Here is a 17853-nt window from a genome sequence, read left to right on the forward strand (position 1 = left end):
ATTTCTAGCTGACCTAAAACAGAAGTTTACTATGATTTCATGTCAGGCACTGAATACAGTGTATCTTGTTTCAACTCTAGTGGGAGAAATAATAAGACAAATTATATCTGTTTCAAAGTACGTAGTAGAAGCCATTTTATATTTCATCATCGTAAACACAACTCAACAAAACTGATGAATAAAAGGAAATAAACACATTTTGCGGAAGAACGGAACATAATTCAATTTAAGGCTCTGCAATGTTTTCAAATTTTGTTACTTTAATAAGAAATATTTGACATTAAAAAAGAGCTAGCTTCTCATGCGCCACCTCATCCACGTTCTGAAAAGACAATCCAAACATAATTACATTGACATATTTTTTTGTGTGGATAAATTACACAAAAAAAAGTGGTAAAACACATTAAATGGTTCTGTGAAGGACAATATGTGTCTGTGATGCCAACTGTTTTCTTTTGCAGTAGTTTGTTCAAGGCTTATAGTTAATATTGCAGTGGTAGTTTCATGCTAATACGAACAAGAACTTCAGAACAAAATGGACAGTCATGTACGTCTTGGGTCATTCTTGGCCTCCAGTAAGTTTAAGGAACAATTCTTCATCTAGTGTTTCATTCTGGTCTTTTGATCGTGTGGAGAGGAAGATATAACCACCAATGAACTCATGGACCACCTTGCAGTCGCAGCTCACACAGCAGAAGGCTATTATCACGTTCTGGTCAAATTCTATGGTCACCTGAAATTACATGCAACATGTTACGGATTTATTTTAATCCCATGAAACAGTGTTGTGCGGGAGTAAACACTCCAAAAACATTAATATTCTATATGAGGAATGAAGTCTCACTTGTCTTATTTCCCAGTTGACGTTCCATTGCTTCATGTTGGCAAACCTCCATGTGGTGACAGGCATGCCAGAGGACATGTCAATACGAATCATGCGGTTATATGAAATCCCCAGAATTTCATCCTTCTTGCTACCTTTGAATCTGAAATGCAAGTAAATAGAATATTCAGAATATATGGTTTAAGTTAAACATGACCCCAGTTACAGAGTCGTTAAAAATTTTTTTTTTGCACTCTACCTTACGATGTAGTAGTTGATGCCAAACTCTGGAAGTGACTGCCAGGCCTGGATAAAGCGCATCTTGGCCTCTATCAAGGACAGCTTTGCTATGTTCTGGTGGGCCTCCAGGATCCGTGCTGTCAGCTTGACGCAATCATGCAAAGCAGATTTAGCAACAACATTTAGCATGGCTGCTGGTGAAGATCAGATAAATGTGACGTGTCTGTCAAGCAAACCTGCTTGGTCTTGAGCTTCTTGGAATAGCGAGGAGAAACAAAACATTCTGCATTCATTTCCATGGCATCGAGGTCTGGAGCCGCCTGACCAGGAGGGGGCGCCAGGCTCTTCATTTGCAAAAAAGATTGAATGTTTTTCACTTCTGTCTTGTAGGAGCTGTATGCCATTGTTTTGCCTTTAGAGGCTAGGATACATGCGGCTTTCCACTTAGCGTACTGTGTTTCCTACACAGGAGAGAAGATAATTCATGAAGAGATACTTGCAGAAGGTCCTTATTTAAAATAGATACAGTAGAATGCTTAGGGAAGCAAATTGGGCTTTTACATTATCGCATCGGATGTACACTTCATTCATCCCGTCAGCGACTGGAAGCAGGAGTTTGATGCCGAACTTTTTCTCTGTGACATTGACGTCTGGGACCACCTCACATCCTGTTAATTTAAGTTGAAGAAATGTAATACAGAGAAGCGCAAAAGCACTCTACTCAATAATTAGACAACGACAGCTGGTATCAGAGTTAAGTGGGCTCACTACATATGTACGCTGAGTTTACCAGATGTTTTAAAAAAGGTTTTTAAAACCTTCTATAGCTTTTTCCTATACATCACAATTATGCTTCCCTTTGTGTTGTTCTGTCTCAAAAGATGCTGATAAAACACAGACATCTGCTGTTGTAATGTCTGATGGTATGAATACTTTGCAAGAAACTGTCAAAAAAAAAAAAGATATGTATTGAGCTTAAACCTCTATGTTGAAATAATTTTTTTCCAATCTATATTTTTCCTATAATGAAACTGAAAAAAAAAAAAAACAACGCTGGGACTTTTCCGGTTTCTGTGATCTTACATGTCAATGTCATTCATTCAAAAATGCTGATAAATGAGTTTCTAATTCTTTTAACCACTGACCTCGGAGTTGCATCTTCTCGATTGGTTCTCCGCTGGAAGCTTCCTTGCTCTTAAAATAGGAGATAGTGGTGTCCTTGAACACAAACCAATACTCTTTGTATGGTCGCAGGCTCAATCTTTTGGGCCTGTTTTGACAAGACACAGACACCAGTGGAACCCAGGCAACATGAACAGCTTATAAGATTGAAGTATTTATTTAATAGCTACCAATTGCATCTGCAGAACATTTACCCAAATGCTCTCAAAGCTGCTCAATTTGTTATAACAAACCAAGACATGCGTGTGAGTGATATTCAATTTGTCTACACAATAAGTTTGGAATCTTTTGACAACAACTTTTTAAGCAAATAAATGAGACTAGCTGTACTTCCCCTACAAATGTGTAAACACAAACCAAGCAAAAGAAAAAAAAAAAGGCCTTAGTAATGATGCTTGAAGGAGATCTTTTTTTTTTTTTACCTGAATAGCCGCAGGGTGTCTGCCAGCTCTGGAATGTCTGTAATGTCCTCCTGGAGGCAAGAAAGAACTACATTCAGTCACTGTTTTACATCATCTTGGAACAAATTAGTAAAGTCATGCCTAATAGTAGCAATTTGAAACCAAACATTCTGCTGGAACTAAAGATTAAAATAAGACCACAATTTTTACTTGGCTTTCACAACAGTGGTTGATGGTTCACAAACATATATTTACCAGAATTCGGTCCGCGTGTCCACCTTCAAGCGTCACCTCCAGGTTGGACAGGGCAGCCTCTACTTCATCGATTTCTGGCTCGCTGGAGTTGTCCAGCGGCTCAGTTGACATGGTCAGTTTGCAAATGTGATACTGACAAAGACATAATTTTTTTTATTAGAGAAATGGAAGAGCTCTCTCATTTACAAAGTCCCGAGGAGTTTCTGTCATGGGACTAATGTAGTAATTTAAAGACACTAGCATGAGTCAGAGGACTGTTTGTCCATGTCAGCCTTTGTAGTAGTGTGCAGGTCAAGATGCACTCTAGTAGATTTACTGTTTCCTTAATCTTTGCCACGGAATAAGAGCCGAAGACGGCTGAGATTCGTTTACAGGGAAGATTAGGTTTAAAACTTTAGGTAATTATCGGATTCTTCAAGCACTTTTTGTGGGAGAGCAAAAATTGTTAATGTACAAGCTTAAGTTACTCCTTTTCATGTCTGCATTCTGGTCTCTCCCTTTGTCTTGTCTTCCCACACAGTGTGATTTAACACATGTCCAAACAGGCCTATTCACATATTTACATACCAAATTCAGTACCCTTCACTTTGCGCTTCAAGGCATAAAAACAATGTACTCCCAATTTGGTTCAATTTGCTGCAGCCCTAAGGAACGATCATGCATACTGATGGACTAGCATGAAACAGAGTTGTGGTAATTTATTTCCAGCGTCTGCAGAAGAGCAAATTTAAAAGCAACCCCTGCTGTGTAAATTCCATGTTAATGGGTTGTGCAGTGTCATTTTTCTGTTTTGTACATTTGCATCTTAATAACCCAGATTCTGAACTTTTTTAAAAATTTGCCTGAGTTGTACAAGAGTCTCCATGGATCTAATTGTTGTCTTCTATTACTTAGCCCATGATCACAGTGTTCTCCCATAAAAACACTGTGATCGACAAGTTTTAGTACTTCTGCAAGGCACTGCACACTGCATTTCTTCAGCTACCTTGAGATGGTTATTTTGTAAGACAAATGGGTGAATTGTTAGAAAATAAAAAGAGAAGTGCCTTTTATAAGAGAGAATATAAATATTCATGAAGCATGTTCATGACATGTGTCTATGACAGTGTCATGTCAGTCTTATTCAACCCCCTTCAAATAAAGTGTTACCGAGAATGTTTATATTCTTATAACAGAATTTATTTGCAATTTGCAATTAACTACATCGCAAAATGGAAACACACCAACATCCTTCAGCTATTTCATCAAATTACTGTAATAACTGTGCAGGCATCAGGTTCACCTGTAAAGAAGCAAACATCAGCATTTCCTCATCGGTGCAGTCTATCTCCTCCAGCATGATGGCCCACCGGGCCTGTTCGTACAGCTGGGTTATCCTGACGGCATCGTACTGAAATACAAACCAACACGCAGACGACGACCTCGGGTTTACACTTTTTTTTTTGTTGTTTTGTTTTTGTTTCCCCCCGTCCCCTAATGGAAAACACCATCTTACTTTAGGGTTGAGATCAAAGAAGACATTGTACTTGAAGCGAAGTAACAGCTTGTCGTCATCCTGAATGTCCTGCTCCATGAGTGAGCGAGACGAGTCGAGCCACCTGTCGATCACAACAAGCAGTCAGATGATGTGGGGGATAAAAAAAATACTAATACGTCGAGCAGAAAGGTTTCCAATTATACCCTGCGTTGTTCTCTGCTTTGTCTACAAGCGACAGCGGCTTGTATATCTTGCCCAGTTCCGCAGGCGGTAGGTTTGGCTGAGACTCAGCCAAGGGGTTTTCTCCAAACCATAGGCTGGTGGCAGACATGGGCATCCCGTTCTCTGGGTCATAGGTTGCTGTCATCGTCTTATTGTACAGAGGGCCTAATTCATTAAAAAGTCTCAGTGAGATTGTGGGAAATAAAGTATGTTCTGCATGTTCAGTTTTGGTTTCTTCCAATAAGACTATTCATAAAGTATTGTTACAAACCAAAACTCAGCTATGGTTGAGTCTTGGTGCATAAATTGTGTAAAGGAAAGGAAAAAAACCCAAAAACCTCATAGAATTCTGTTGATCAGTAATGCTGAATTTAGACACCAGAGCATCATTTAGTCAAGCTTTTACACATTTATTGGATTTAAATATAGATTTATTGCTCTGTTTTGAAAGAAAAGATAAGTGTCCTTTAGACATAAATGCTCTCCTGTTGCTATCCTGTTGCACCTGAGCAGAACCTAATGTGCTCCAGCATATAAAATCTGAAGTACCTGTTCCTCCCTGTCCTACGTTAAGTGCGTCCCATATGTCCCAGATGTCCTCCTGAGGAGAGTTCTTGTCTTTCTTCTTTTTCTTCTTGCTCCAATCCTCGGGAGGCTTCAGCAGAGAGAGTTCCTCTGATCGTCTGATGTCTACAATCGAGCAAAGAAGAGAAGTTGTGAGCGATCAAGAAGAATATGCAAAGTAGAATGTGTCCTGATATTTCTTTTTTTTATTAGGACAGGAAAATCCCATGTTCAGGAACCACATAAAACTAACTGAGAATTCTGCAGATTTCCTCCACTGCCTTGAACACCATGTTGGAGAAGGAGACTGTCATTCTGATGGTTTTCATATTGGGCAGCTGTAGCAACAGTGGTTTGTGCTGGGGAGTGTAGCGCAGAATGGCATCAGCCTGTGGACGAAAGTCACACAAAGTTTAGATGAAAAAACAAAAATAAACTTTTCTCAAACATATTTATTGAATTTCATTTTGGAATTATTTGAAATATATGGGTTTGCCATGGTAAACATTTTATTTTTTTTATTTATGTGCGCTACTAAACAACCACTGTAGAACAATTGGGACATAAATGTCAACACGAGACGGTTCTTGCTCCATTAAACGGCTATAAATGAGCTATCTCTGTTGGAAGGTGGATATGATTTTGCTTAGCAGCCTCCAAGGTCAGCTATAAATAACAACTCCACACATTTCAAGCCTGCAAGTGCACACGGGATTTATCTATTATGCTTTGACTAAAGAGACATTCCCAAGGAGATAGGTCTCTGACTGCTTGCACACACTTCAGGGGAACTGCAGGAACTGTGAATTGCTATCTCATTCGGTTTACCTGGATCCCACATTTGTCCAATGTCCAGTGAGTTTTGAGCAGCCAGCATTTCCTCTGTTCCCACCACAGCGCATGATCGGACCAGTCCTGCTGAGTCTCTGTAGGCAAACGCATAATCTAGATTTAATCTTACCGTCATGCAACTTTTATCTGCAGAATAACATGTAGGATCTGAAATCCTTTTACCTCTTGTATAAATGAGGGTCATTTAGTCATTTAGTTTAGTAGTTCAAATTATTTATTAACTCAGTGAAATCTGGATCAGGGCATAACTTAAAAAATCCTATACAAAATTGTGTAAAGGATTGCTTATAATCCTTTACAAAACCTTTCCATTTTGTCACATTACTAACTTCAATGTACTTTAATTGGATTTCATGTGCTAGACCAACACAAAGTAGTGCACATTTGTCAAGATGGAATAAAGTGATACATTGTTTCCTTATTTTCTAAGTCAGTACTTTGCAGAACCACCTTTTGCTCCTGCAGGTGCAAGAGTTTTCGGGTGTGTCTCTACAACTTTCGCACATCTGCCTTTGGTGCAGTCAAACCGGAAGGAAAGGACATGTGAAAATCAATTTACTAACCACAGATTCTAACTGTGGGTATAAATATTGACTCGGCCGTTCAGACACAAATGCTTGTATATAAACCATTTCATTGTAGCTCTAGGTGTGTGATTTGGGTCATTATACTGCCAAAAGTTGCAGCTTCTAACAAGTTTCAACCAGGATGACCCCCTCAGCTTCGTAGGGTCATCCTTCATAGATCAACTTCCATATATCCGTGGCATAATGTTGCCACAATATTCTGTGGTGTGGATCGAGGAGTTCAGGCTGGTGTGCGGTGTTAGTTTTCAACCACACATAGCCGTTCACATATGTCAAAAAGTTCCCATCTTGGCCTCGTCTGAAAAGAAAACCTTCTTGCTTTGGTGTGTCCTGTACTTGACTTGAGGCGGAATTTAGGCGAGACTTCTTGCCCAGCCTGCTAGTTTACACGAATTACCACTCTTTATTTGACCCGCTCATTATTTGGAGTTGCGCTTTAAAACTGCTAGCAGCAGAAATACTCTTTGTACCCACTGGTGTGTAGGTGGTGTGGTTTAATGAGTCTACCTGATATCATCTTGTAATACTGGGCTTAAATCCATCTGTTGATGACGTGACGTTTAGTCATCTGCTTATGTCTCATGATTTTTAAACCACCTCCTGAAAAAAAAGTCCCCTCATTTATTACATTCATGAGCTCCACTATGTTTACAGAGGACTGCGAGAAGAAACCAGATAAGGCTCTGGATACCCTTTGCCCCCTAAGGCTACGCATGCCGATGCATTGTGATTGAACAACTGCACGGCGTTGTAGAGAAACGCAGTGCAAACAAAGGCGTGGCTTGACAAACACAGCTGTTGCAGCAGCAGCAGCAGATACAAGCCAAATTCAACACCACATGTATGAGAACCAAATTAAGTTCTAAATGGTGAACACAAGCAGTTTTAAAAGAATGTCTGCAGGTTTTTTTTTGGTTTTTTTTAGCTATATAAATATCAACATAGCTTGTTCAATTTCTTATTGATCTTAGACACTTACTAATTTTTTCCACCAGCTTCAGCATGAGTCCTCCGATGTGCAAGTCACCTGTCACACTGAGTTTGAATTTCATGGTCTCGTCGCCTTGTTTCTGATCCACCTGAACCGACAGCTGCCATGGTTTTTCTTCAATCGCTGAACCTTTGATCATGGCCTGGTTATAAAGACATAGAGAAGGTGAAAAAAAAATATTATGTACTTTGGGATTGATTTTTTATTATTTTACTATTAAAATAAAATAAAAAACACTAAGATTTCAGGTTTTCATCAATAAAATATGTCTTTCCTTGAGATATTTTGTATGGAAGCAAATATGAAATGCCTTAGGCTAAAAAAAAAAAAAAAAAACCAGTGTTAGTGGATTAAATGTCCTTAACATTACCACTGACGCATGCAGTCTGTATCCAGCCTCTTGTGAAACAACTTTGTCTCACTGTACTGCAATGTCTCTGCAATGATACTGCAGCCCCCCTTAACTACTCCAGTATTAGCCAATACATTTTAATAGCAGTGTAACATACAAGTAGGGTGGTACAACCAAACAAAAAAAAAAAAGGGAGATAAAGCTACAGAATTCCCTTTCCAAAAGGGTACAGATCTACTGGACAATTGACTGATTTTAAATAAACTAAGAAGAGAACAAACGAAAGACTTGAAGTGTGCAAGTAGGGGGAGACGGATGGGGGCGAGGAAAACAGAGGGCCTGACTGTGGAATGTGACAAGCAGGGACACGAATCTGGTGCAAGAGGGAACATAGAAAACAACAATCAGCCCACATTGCACCAGGCTTTGTTAATCAGATGTCTGAAACACTGTGAGTAAACACACACACACACACACACACACAGAGACACAACCCAACCTAGAGCAATGTGATCATCGTTGTTTCCATCTTGTCCCACACAGCTCACTGGAAGAGAGTGCTGTGTGGAACTATACTGCAAGGAGGCTACATTTAATGAACACACTCTATTCTCTTTGTGCTGCTGTAGTGTGTGCAGCTGCAGGGTACAGTTTTAAAGAGTGAGCCTGCTGTGGGAAGGCTTGTTGAGATGTGTTTGAGCATGATGAATTGGGACACAGAATATTGCACTAGCAACAGGAAAAGAGCCAAAGAAAAAAAGAAAAAGAAAAAAAGAGGTTGAAAAGAACATTATGGATGTCCTGTCCTACTTGGTGATGCCTCCAATACCAACTTATCAAATATTTTTGTTTTTCTACAAAGCAAATGACACACAAGTAGAACTATACATAACAAACACCGCGTAAGAGATGTTCAGAACTATTAATCTTCTTTTACAGCCAATCTTTGACGCCAGTAAAACTCCACGTGAACAATTTTCATTTTCCAAGAACATAATACGAAGTTCCAGACTAGGCTTAAAAACTAGCAGTAACGCGCTTGTACTTCCTCTTCTGTTGGCCTGACTCCGATTCACGACACCTACGATGTAGCTTCAGGTGTGGAGGAGTCCCGCTCTAATCAAAGGCAGCTGCGTATTCCCTGCTACACATAACGGGGGGACGTTATTCCCACCGCGGTTACGTCGAAGTTACTTTGAATATGAAAGAGCTCTTACCTTAGCTTACGTTTTCGGCCGGTGAACTATTCTTAGAATATTTCTTATCAAGCGAAATGAATCGGGGAATAAAGGTCCCTCGGAAGTAAAAAAAAAAAAAAAAAAAGAAAAGAAAAAAAAAAAAAAAAGGAAAAACACGCCCAGTTGAGACAGGTAGGAAAGGGAGAGGAGGTGGAAACGTAAGAGGAAGTGACCAAACAGACACGTTACCGAGATGAGTAACGAGTCACAAAGGTGAGTTTATTTAAAAGCAGTGTCATTCGAGTCCAAACACTTTCTGTAAGTTAAACAAAGTCAGGACAGTACTAGGTAAAGGTGAGAATGAGTTTAATCCTAGCTTGAAACACATCAAAACACATAGGTAATATGTAGAAAGGAAGTGTATTGGCCTAAAGTGCAATTAACTGTTCATACTGTTATTAAAAACATAATAATTATATGTGGGTTTTCTAAATAGCTCTTACATATCGATATCAATAAACTAGAAAATTGTGACTTCAAAAAGTTGCAGTTGAGTAATAAAGTGAAACCCACATTGAGCAATGCATTTGAAACATAAGTTTCAGCTAATATTTACTATTAGCCTATGACTTTTACTAAATAATTAAAAAAAAGTTAAATTTAGTTTTTCAGAAAATGTGCCCATTAAAACCAGAAGCTTCATGTTACCCCACCATGGGTGACACTTATGAACTTACAGAACCTAATGTTTGGCTAAACGACAGTCTTGTCCCAAAGATCCAGTTTTTGGGCTCGATAAATACCAAAGCAGCTTTTGTATAAGTGTTGTAACTCATACACTGTTACAACACTGTTGCAATGTATTTTATCATTAAAAAAAACAACAAAAAACTGAAATACAACTCTGATTTAGACTTCAAATTCTAACTGTTTGGATATAATTTTAAAATGATTGGTTTGATGAATCTTTTTCTTCTCAAGTTATGTCTTTGTAATGCAAGATCTCAATTACTGGGATTTTATCTAGTAAAAAAAGACAACACACGTACCATTTGTGAAGAAGAAGCATATACTAATTTGTATGAACTGAACATGGCTAAACGGCAGCATAAATTTGCCGTGTATTTTAAAGTGTGTTTTTATTGAAGTTAAATGGTTTTCTCTTTGGCGTATATGAAACGCAAAGCAATTAGAATTCACACCTTTAAACTGGAGGAACTGAAAGGTTGAAAACTCTTATTGTTTTTGAAAGAGAAAAGCCTACAATAGGATGAGTAATGTTTAACTTCAGCCAAGTCAGCCCACCTTCTTAATGCCCACACCTTCTTCAGTGAATAAATCCCATGAATCACTTCAGTTAATCTTTTCCATATTATATTGCTTGCTTATAAACAATAACACTTAAGTCACATTGATGCTGTGTGTGCATTTGTTTCCCCACAGATAATATACCAGTCATATATTGTTTTTGTTTCGATGTTGTAGTAATTTCTTTTTATGTTAATACATGTGACGAGGGGGCCACCTTCTGGTTTAGGTTGGGAATGTCACAGAGTTTATGCATTTCCTTGTACTCAAGTGAAATTTCTACCCTCCAGATCTCCTCAGAGAGCTAGAAAATAATCAAAAAGGCCGTTAATTTCAGCAACTAAATTACTGATTCACACAGATTCACTGATTACACAGATTCATGACATGCAGATTTATTTTTTTCAAGCATTTTATGTCTTCAAATTTTGTTGATTACAGACTCAAGGTTCCATGAATATATTTGGGTTATATTCTGTGTGAGCCACCAGCTTCTCCAGAAATGACTTTGGTGAATTATTTACTTTGTGGTATGACTTTCCTCTGCACGGTTGTCAGTATTATTATTTTTATTTCATAACATAAGCACAGCATTCCTGTAATAAAATACGTTTGCATTGGTTTCTGCATTTACCTCACTGGGTATGCATTGTCAAACAATGTTGCACATTGTTGCATTGAATATGATGCATAGTAATGACGAAAATGAGTTTGAACTGTTATAATATTCCCACTAGTGCAGCTGATTATTATAAAAATTCTGGTGAATAATTAGTTTGTATTCTTGCGAAATAGCAAAACTTCCCTTTATACATAAATCTGTCAAACATTTTGCACTTGCCCACTCTTTTAGAGAGACCTGAATAAACATTGTGAATTTATTCATTTTTCAACCACATGGTGGCGCCTTTAGCTCATACAAAAGTCACTGAAGGGACCCAAGTATCAACATTTTAGTGGAAGTTTTCTTGTTTTCCAATAGTAACAGGGCAACCCTGCAGCTTCCTTCATATTCACTGTTCTTACTTTGAGACGGATGAACAGTTTTTATTCACAGGTTTGTCTGTATAAAGATAATATTGTTTCTTCCTATAAATCCCTTTACATTAAAATACAAAAAACAATCGGTTATGGAGATCATGTGTATTTACACAAACAAGTTAACCATCTTGATTGTGATTTTTGAGATTAGTCAAGCATCTCCATAAACATTTTTGTAACTTTGTGTGTGTGTGTGTGTGTGTGTGTGTGTGTGATTTTCTATTTCATTTTTTCCCTGTACAGGAAGGACAATCTTCAGTGCCAGTGCTGGGGGAAAAAAACAACAACTCCTAGAACTGGTGAGTATTCAAGGACACCATAGCTTCGTGGTTGCTCGCCAACACACAAACTTCACCAGAGACACGCTCAAGTTCAAGGACACTCTCTCTGACAATTTGACCATTTTGACCACACCCTACAGAACGGGAGTAGCAAACGTGCCTGTGAATGTGTCTGAGCTTTCTGCTCTTTGCTGTGTTTAGTGCTGGCACATACGGTTGTCTTGAGTGCTTGCGTAAGAGAGGAAATTTAAATTCCATGACAAAACAAATAAATAAACCTTGAACCTCATAAACCTTGACACTGATGTAACGGCACATGGAAAATAGTGTAATTTGGGCCCTTAAGATCTGGAGAGCACGTCCACGTCATCATCCCACCAGGGATTCAGCTGGCAACTTGGTACACAGAGTTCAAGCGCAAGAATAAGGACAATAGTGAACATTATTTCAGTGCCTGGGACAATGATAAACTGCACTCTTTGGGATGATGGAGAGCGAGGAAAGGAAAACTTTTGGAGTGTGGTTTCAGACACAATAAATTACATCTACTACCTGAAGCTGGTCTGAACCCACTTGGAAGCGGGTGAGAAACAACATCTGTAGAAGCCTTCGCTGGCGCTCTGTATTTATGGAAAGAGAAACCTCCCGGTGACCTGGGAACACGCTTACCCAATTAGCAGCCTTGCCGACGGATCAAATGGAAGTGAAAACATTCACTGCCGTGACGGAGAAGCATCACAATGCTCCATTCATGCTGCAGAGCCCTACACTTTGGGGGTTAGGTGAATTGGGGGTGTTGGTCGGGGGGGGATTTATTCTTTTAGGCACATACTGGATAAGTGGGATGGATGAAACTGAGAAATGGATATATTAAAAACCCCCCGCCTTACCTCGCTGTTCTATTTGACACGTGACCGTAGGGCTCTCTATCAAACCTAATGTGGATTTTAGGGGTAAATATTGTCCAAAGGTGTAGTTTTCATAGCGTTACTGAGCACCACTCACCTTGACCTTATATACTCGGTTCACGTCAATTCCTGCATCTCCTTGGATACGGTCCAAAATACCCTCACAGGTTCTGTCCAGGGGGATGAAGGCTGAGGGGGTCAGAAACCATGAGAAGCAGTATTTGAAGTGCGGCTCTTGACAGCACAGGGCTCTGGGGAAACAAAGCTACACTGCCTTATGGGCTGGAAAGCGTTACAGGTCGGATTCAGTTTCGTTCTTTGAAGCTGTAAAAATCATTGCGTGTCTGTTTCCTACTTTTCTTTCATGAAAATTGTTTTATTCTTATGCTGCAGACTCCTATATATGTTCTACACAAAATAAAGAAAAAAGCTCCATCAATCAAGTTTATAATAGTGCTAGTATTTGCCTGACTTCATACTTCTCCTCAGATGGACTGTGACGAAGGACTGTCTCTGGAGAAAGGCTATTTTATTCATTATGGAAACGAGCATGTGTTCACATACGAGGCCAAGAGCCACCATATTCTCAATAGATTTCAAAACTGAAGCTGAAACATACAAGTTTGTGCATTTATCTTGGTTTTTCCATCAAATTTAACTTTTTTTTTCTTCCATGTTGGCCTTATCTTTGCTTGGGAACATCAGATAGAAATAAAACTTTTTCATGGTGTCAGGTCAGATAGCCATAAATGCAGGTTGTCAGTGCAGTGTGACCCTCACATTTAAAAGAGAGGCTTTTTTTCTGAAGTGTGGTTTGGAACAGGATATCAGGTATTTAAATATTGTGCTTCTTTCTGAAAAGTGGCTACTGTAAAACAGCTTTCATAGCAGAGTATAGCTTTATCCGTCACTGACTGTATTTCATATTGTTTATGTTTTGCTGCCTAAAGCATAAGAAATATGTGAATGAACAGAGACTTATGGATTGATTGTAATTGTGTACCTCAGACAGAGACGCAGACATGAAGGGATGACATTTTCAGCTGATAATTTCAGTGTCCTTTATAGCAAAAGCTCTTTCTGTCCTTCTTTGTTAGTTTTAGCAGGTGTGCCTGAAAGTTTGAAGCAGCTGCTGACATTTCCAATCTGAAGACTTGTTGAATAAAGCCATATGTAGCACTGTGATTTTTTTTTTATTATTTTTTTTTATTAGGTTTGTGGAGAACAGTCCATGCTTTGTTTCCTATAAATTGTCTCCTTTTGTTGCAGGTTCTTCTTAAAAGGTTCTTGAATGCTCATGAAAGCAGTCAGATGCCCCCCAGCTATGGCCTTTCCTGGAAGAAACAAGTAAGCGTGGAGTAACCGTGACTGAATTCACAGGTGCGGCGTAGCAGGAAGCAGGGCGTTGTGCTCCTTTCCTCCCCGCATCAGTCTGCAAACTAGTTGTGAATGGGTGCCATTTTGGTACACAAAATAGGTAGCCTTTGCTTGTATCAGCTGATGCAGGTTGGTGTTGTTTTTGGCCCGACCTTAAAGGCCTGAGGACAGAAAACGGTACTGAGAGTTAGAAAAGGTCACATAAACTCTAGCGAGATTACTTTACCAACACTTTCCATGGCTGAGATCCCGTGAATAGATCCATTGTGGGTTGGGTCTCTGCTAGCGGAAAGTAAACCCTGTCAGGATCCAGTTCATTAGCACCTAGTTTACTGTTTGAAGTTGGTTATTTTTCCGGTATCTAAAGGGAAATCCCAGATATACATCCAGCTGTGTGTGCGTGTGTGATTGTGTGTGTTTTGCATATTTCCTTGGATGTCTATTAATGTGCAGGAACATAGTGTGTACTTATATAAATGTACAAGGCACATCGTATCCACAGGGGGTTTCCAGAGCAAATGGTTCAAGAGCAAATAAAACTTTTCATGGTGCAATAAATTGTATAGACAACACACAGGAGGTACATTGGTGCCAGTTTTAAGCTGAGAAACAACTCTGAAAATGTAGTAAAAATATATACATAGGGGCTCAGAAAATATTTATCACAAAAGCCTAAAATTACAGGCTTTTGCAGTGTGTGGCAAAAGTATTCATCACCTCGTGAACTTTTCAATTTTGTGATATATTTTATGTGGTAGACTAACACAGAGTAATGGAGTATGACAAGTAGCAAGAAAACGGTAATTATGAAGAAATGCAGTTTAAAGTGTGTCAAAGGGGATAGAGCAAACGTGGAAGAACGGGCTCGGATCAAATTAGACCAAAACTAAGCATGCAGTGAGAGCAAAACTCTCACTGCACACCACCCTGAAGACACCATCTCACTGTGAAACATAGTGTTAGACTGATCCAAAGTTCAAATGTAAGATCAAGTGAAAAATGTTTAGCAGGCTTGATGTAATTTTCTGACCCTCTCCAGTCAAGCTGCCTGAGCATAGTTTATTCAACAAAGAGCAATGAATACAATTTTGCTAAACTTGCAAAGCTTGCAGATGTATATGCCAGCAGACATGTGGCAGTAACTGCATCAAAATGCAGTTCTACAAAGTATTGACTTGAAAGGGCTGAATCCAAATGTACGCCACGATTTGAAAATCAGGTTTCACTTTCCTTTCACTTCATAGTTAAGCACTGGTCTGTGACCAACTAATGAAAAATGTGATATATTTGTAGCTGTAATTTGGATTCAATTAAATGTGAAAAAGTTCAGGCAGTATGAATACTTTTAAGTTTCCCGTATTTATATTCTTAGTATGTGTAGACGACGCTCTCCTAAAAAAGTCAACAAAGCTCAATTGCACATTTTTAACATGTATAGAATTTTTTTATTAGCAAACAGTGCTGCAAAAGAGGACTGTGAGCCTCTTGAGTTATTTTGCTGTATTTCTAACTATCATGTGAGAGAGTCCCTGTGTGTGTTTTTGCTACTTTTTCCTTTTGTGATCTGTTTGTTTGTTGGAAGGCGTCCCTGTGCCTCTGGTTAGACAAAAGTGCCGCGTTGAGCAAAACCTCCACTCTACTTTTATGGTCACTGTGGGCCGTCCTATTTGTACATGCTTAAAGCAAATTAGACCAGCAGCTGTGTATGGCTGTCTTATTCAATTTTGGGTTTTCATAATAAGCATATCCTTTAGAAAGGTGATAAAATCCAGGAATATATCTTACATGTTTTAAAGAGTGACACCTTTAGAGTTTCACAATACACCGGTTTTCTTTTTTTTCCCCTTAAAAATACAAATAAACAATATATGTAGCAGTTTTAGTGCTCTGATGGGTATAGAGAGAAAAAGACTTGACTGTGGATATTTTTCACATGAAGAATAATGGCAAGGAGCAGCAAGACAACCTTAAGGTGACTGCTGTCGATAGCAGAAAACAACTGGACCTGAGAACAAAATTTTACTTTGTTTGAAAGATTCATTGCAAATAGTCATAAAAAAGGTACGGATTTTAAATAAGCCAAAAAAGCAGAAAACAAATGGCGACAAAGATACAAACTTTAAGTAATGTATTTATTAATTCTAGTGAATTGTAGTCAGGCAAACTTGTTAACTTTTTTTTTTTTTGCTCTTTATAAAATATAAATTTTCTGAAAAAAGGACCAGGACACAGACCTGCCTCACTAGACATCTATAGACAAGGTGAGAGTTAACAGAGGTTTCAAACATAGCTAAAATAATATCTCCTTTACTCATTTGTAATACCAACATTTTTGACAAAATAATATCTAAGAAAAAAAGTTTGATTTGTGTTGTTATTAGCAGATCCCTTAATTTCGTTGAACTGTTAGTTTAGTCTTATGAATCAATTTGTAATGAATGACCACCGTGTTCAGAACCAGGAGAGACATCACTCTCTGTGGGAGAGAGAGTGGCTAGTTTTACACAGAACCTAAAATGTTTCATCACAGATAAAATTGGACTGGATTATGGACTTTATTGTACTAGGTTCAGGCTTGCTTCTAATTTAATCTATTTTTCTGTTTCAATCCAGTGGCAGCCTTTGTAGGACTCCAATTCCTTTCTACATGCTTGTATCAGCTTTTACTCTTCTTTTGATGCAAGTTTGACCTCTGAACTGATTCTTCTTTCTTCAGTAACAACTTCCACACTGAAGAGTGTTGTACTTACTGTGACATGTTACAAATTACAAGTGATATGCAGGGAAAAAATTGATTTTTTTAAATTTCTGGCTGGCTGATCACCAATCACTTACTGGTAAAGTGGAATACCGACTGATTCTGAGCACCAGCTGATCCTGATTAACCTGATCAATAACATCTTCTAAATGTTGGGAGATTGAACGGTTGGGGTTGGGAGGAAGGATCTAATGAATCACTTGGATGATATTGCATTGTTGAACAAAACTGTTTTTGACAAATTGAGCAAATTATAAAATAAGTATTAACCATTCAGATCTCAACAATTTGATCCAAATTTAAAATTGATCATAACATCAGTTCTCCATTTCTAAATGTCACATTTTGAAAGGTAGCTTTTAATATTTAAAATAAATATCACACACCAACGTAATTTTCATGGATCATTCAAGCCTCCTTCATGTCTTGAGACAGTTGGGAAAATGGTAGGTAAATATATTTTCTGACAGTGTGACAGGAATAAGAAATAGACCCAGCTCGGAATTGAGTTCTTAAGCTAATCATGCATGATTATAGGCTTGGGAGCCAAAAAACATGGCATATGAAAGAAGTTGTTTTCATCTGCATGCTACTGCAGAATGACTGGCTGTCAGTGTTACCTATTCTCCTGAGGGCTCTCACTCTCCTGCCTGTCTTTGACTGGCCTGCAGCAGGTCTTGTGGCCCCTAGGGACTGTCCGAGGAGACCTGGACAACATTGGCAGCAGGCAGATTAGCGGTGTCATTTCGCTGTGGTAAGCCGGACAAAAGCATCTCTTGTTGTCTCAAGCTGTTTGTGGTGCTGCTTTCCCAGTCCTGTGGAAAGGAAAGGACAGCCAATGACCAAAGCCAAACAAACCTGGTCCAGCTCACCTGTGCCGTGAATGCAGAACTGAGTGACCCACATTTGGATGGAAACCATTGCAAATATTTCCCAGCAAAGTCTGTGGAAGAAACTTTTAACAGGGCCTCTCAGCAGGGAATTTTAACTAACTGTAAATGACTTTGACTCTATTTAGTTTGTGTCATCTGTTCCTAAGTAGTAAACAGTCACATT

General features: G+C 38.7%; 1 protein-coding gene and 1 long non-coding RNA gene across 4 annotated transcripts; one reads left to right on the forward strand and one right to left on the reverse strand.

Annotated features, from left to right (window-relative positions):
• Positions 1 to 107: 107 nt before the first annotated feature.
• Positions 108 to 9265, reverse strand: fermt1 (FERM domain containing kindlin 1). Of its 3 annotated transcripts, none has more exons than XM_015030764.1 (16): positions 9164 to 9265; positions 7583 to 7736; positions 5993 to 6090; positions 5418 to 5553; positions 5150 to 5290; positions 4582 to 4765; positions 4397 to 4499; positions 4184 to 4291; positions 2902 to 3033; positions 2668 to 2717; positions 2209 to 2333; positions 1625 to 1731; positions 1300 to 1524; positions 1083 to 1207; positions 845 to 986; positions 108 to 733 (listed from the first exon to the last, which is right to left on the reverse strand). In XM_015030764.1, exons 2-16 carry the CDS (start codon positions 7731 to 7733, stop codon positions 560 to 562), a joined length of 2001 nt encoding a protein of 666 aa, XP_014886250.1. In that variant the 5' UTR covers positions 7734 to 7736; positions 9164 to 9265; the 3' UTR covers positions 108 to 559. The 3 variants fall into 3 exon arrangements, with proteins under 3 accessions (XP_014886250.1, XP_014886251.1, XP_014886252.1); XM_015030765.1 differs by lacking the exon at positions 9164 to 9265 and adding an exon at positions 9032 to 9103; XM_015030766.1 differs by lacking the exon at positions 9164 to 9265 and adding an exon at positions 7965 to 8062.
• A 46-nt stretch (positions 9266 to 9311) lies between these two features.
• On the forward strand, positions 9312 to 16719 carry LOC106946451 (uncharacterized). The gene is made up of 4 exons (XR_001424772.1): positions 9312 to 9397; positions 11717 to 11772; positions 13932 to 14009; positions 16653 to 16719. It is a non-coding gene; the product is annotated as an uncharacterized LOC106946451 (long non-coding RNA).
• Positions 16720 to 17853: the final 1134 nt, after the last annotated feature.

The sequence above is a fragment of the Poecilia latipinna genome, unplaced genomic scaffold (assembly GCF_001443285.1).
Source record: "Poecilia latipinna isolate Pla-1442-1.1 unplaced genomic scaffold, P_latipinna-1.0 Scaffold191, whole genome shotgun sequence".
Classification (NCBI taxonomy): Eukaryota; Metazoa; Chordata; class Actinopteri; order Cyprinodontiformes; family Poeciliidae; genus Poecilia; species Poecilia latipinna.